General features: G+C 43.7%; 1 protein-coding gene across 1 annotated transcript in view; it reads right to left on the reverse strand.

Moving 5' to 3' along the window:
* Positions 1–2,596: 2,596 nt before the first annotated feature.
* Positions 2,597–2,746, reverse strand: part of LOC123751152 (uncharacterized protein C6orf132 homolog) — a 34,686-nt gene continuing 34,536 nt past the window's right edge. The window contains exon 4 of the mRNA XM_069300888.1: positions 2,597–2,746. This exon is cut by the window's right edge and continues 674 nt beyond it. Coding sequence (XP_069156989.1) covers positions 2,597–2,746 — 150 coding nt within the window.

A 2,746-nucleotide genomic window follows, 5' to 3' on the forward strand; every position in this document is an offset into this window, starting at 1 on the left:
GTGTGTGTGTCTGTGTGTGTGTGTGTGTGTGTGTGTGTGTGTGTGTGTGTGTGTGTGTGTGTGTGTGTGGATGGGTGGGTGGATGGGTGGGTGGTGTGTGGGTGGGTGGTGTGTGTGTGTGTGTGTGTGTGTGTGTGTGTGTGTGTGTGTGTGTGTGTGTGTGTGTGTGTGTGTGTGTGTGTTACTCACCTAGTTGTGTATGCGACGGTTGAACTTTGGCTCTTTGGTCCCACCTCTCAACCATCAATCAACTGGTGTACAGAGTCCTCAGCTTCTCGAGCTCTATCATATCTACACTTGAAACTGTGTATGGAGTCAGTCTCCACCACATCACTTCCTAATGCATTCCATTTACTAACTACTCTGACACTGAAAACGTTCTTTCTGTTGTCTCTGTGGCTCATTTGGGTACTCAGCGTCCACCTGTGTAGCCTTGTCTGTGTTAAATAATCCATCCTTTTCTACCTTGTCAATTCCCCCTGAGAATTTTGTATGTGGTGATCATATGTCCCCCGGGCTCTTCTGTCTTCCAGCGACGTGAGGTGCAGTTCACTCAGACTTTCCTCATAACTCATGCCTCTTAGTTCTGGGACTAGCCTAGTGGTAAACCTCTGATATTTTTCCATTTTCATCTTGTGCTTGTCAAGGTACGGAGCTCCATGCTGGGGCTGCATACTCCAGGATTGGTCTTACATGTGTGGTATACAAGGTTCTGAAAAGTTCCTTACACAGGTTCCTGAAAGCTGTTCTGATGTTAGCCAGACTCGCATACGCCGCTGATGTTATTCATTTGATGTGGGCTTCAGGAGACAAGTGTGGCGTTATATCAACTCTAAGATCTTTCTCTCTCTGTCCGTTTCGTGAAGGACTTCATCTCCCATTCGGAATCCAGTGACTGGCCTCCTATTTCCTCCGCCTAGTTTCATTACCTTACATTTACTTGGGTTGAACTTAAGTAGCCATTTGTTGGACCATTTCTTCAATTTGTCTGGGGTCATCTTGTAGCCTCATACTACCGTATTAATCCACCCCATAATTTTTGAAGTACGTGTGTGTGTGTTTACCAAAACTGATAGTAAAGAAATTCGAAACTTTCTCTTCATATATAACTTAACTGTTTCTTTAATTTGAGAAGGAAAAGTGGGTCAGCGAGAGCAGTAAAAGTAACAACAGCTCCCTCAAGTGGCTGTATTTCTCGAGTGAAGCACCGAACACCTAGACACAAGTTTTAATTGAACCACAGTTGATAAAACGATGAAAGAAGAGAGAAAGAGAAAGAGAGAGAGAGAGAGAACGAGAGAGCGAGAGAGAGAGAGAGAGAGAGAGAGAGAGAGAGAGAGAGAGAGAGAGAGAGAGAGAGAGAGAACGAGAGAGCGAGAGAGAGAGAGAGAGAGAGAGAGAGAGAGAGAGAGAGAGAACGAGAGAGCGAGAGAGGGAGAGAGAGAAAGAGAGAGAGAGATTATACTACATAATAATATCAATATATAAATGACAGATATCTTATGACATATTGATATTGATATTAATATGTAATAATATTTTGTGTATATTAAGGCACAAAGGTAGGTTAGGTTAGGTTAGGTTAGGTGTTTAGTTTCTGTTGGCAATTACTTATATTTGTAGTACGTGGGTGTAAGCATTGGCAGCGTTGTTGTCCGAACAGAGGTCGTCAACGAAGCACTGTTTGAGAAATGTTCATTCGTTATCAGTTGTGAGTCCTTGTAAAGTGATTTTCACTCATAAACAGGTTGTTTTGGGCGTGGAATGAACATTTGGCCTCTGTTGATGAGGCGAGGCTGAACATTTTGTGCAAACTTTATGTGAACCGGATTCTGAACACAAAACTGATTACATTTGAACCTTCTCGAACAGTGGTTCGCTCTATGTTCGAATCGTAATTCTCTAAATGGTTCACCCACGTTAGCTAGTAAGTTCTCATAAACGATGGTCAAATGCTCGTTAATCTAGCCGCCAAACCCCCCTGTTTATGAATGAAAAACGATTTACAGCCTACTGCTAACCGATGACATTCGAATATTTCTCGAACAATGATTCGCTGACGACCGCTGTTCGAATCCCAACGCTGCAAATCCTTCACCAATGCATTAAAATACAAATAATAGTCAGCCGAACCTAAGCACCTAACCTAATCTAACCTAAGCCTAACTCTACATAAAACTTTAATACATAATATTAAAATATAAATAAAAACAAACTTATTTTTAACATGTTAAAAATAACATGTTATTTTTAACATGTCATTAACTTATTTTTAACATGTTATCAATGTTAACACTCGTTAACATTGATAAAGAGAGACGTGCCCCAAGAGACGGGCAGGTTTCTTGCAAGACGGCCGTAGGCTGAGTTGCTTACTACTCCCTGCAATAGCAACGTCCACACCTGAGACTATTCCTTCCTTCAACGCCTGCAACCTCATTCAGCGTCTACTGCAACCTCCACACTGCAGAACTTCTTGATTCTGCAATAATGTTCCACGGAGCCCAGTACTCATATGACTGATCCTGTTTCCCTTGCGACTCCTCCACAAGCTCCTCCTCTTCCTCCTACAAGTGTTGTAGTCATGACCCTGCAGCTACAGGTGTCTCCAGGTGTCTCCAGGTGGCTCCAGGTGGCTCCAGGTGGCTCCAGGTGGCTCCAGGTGTCTCCCGGTGGCTCCAGGTGGCTCCAGGTGTCTCCAGGTGTCTCCCGGTGGCTCCAGGTGGTTCCAGGTGTCTCCAGGTGG

Source organism: Procambarus clarkii, chromosome 45 (assembly GCF_040958095.1).
Source record: "Procambarus clarkii isolate CNS0578487 chromosome 45, FALCON_Pclarkii_2.0, whole genome shotgun sequence".
In the NCBI taxonomy this organism is placed as follows: Eukaryota; Metazoa; Arthropoda; class Malacostraca; order Decapoda; family Cambaridae; genus Procambarus; species Procambarus clarkii.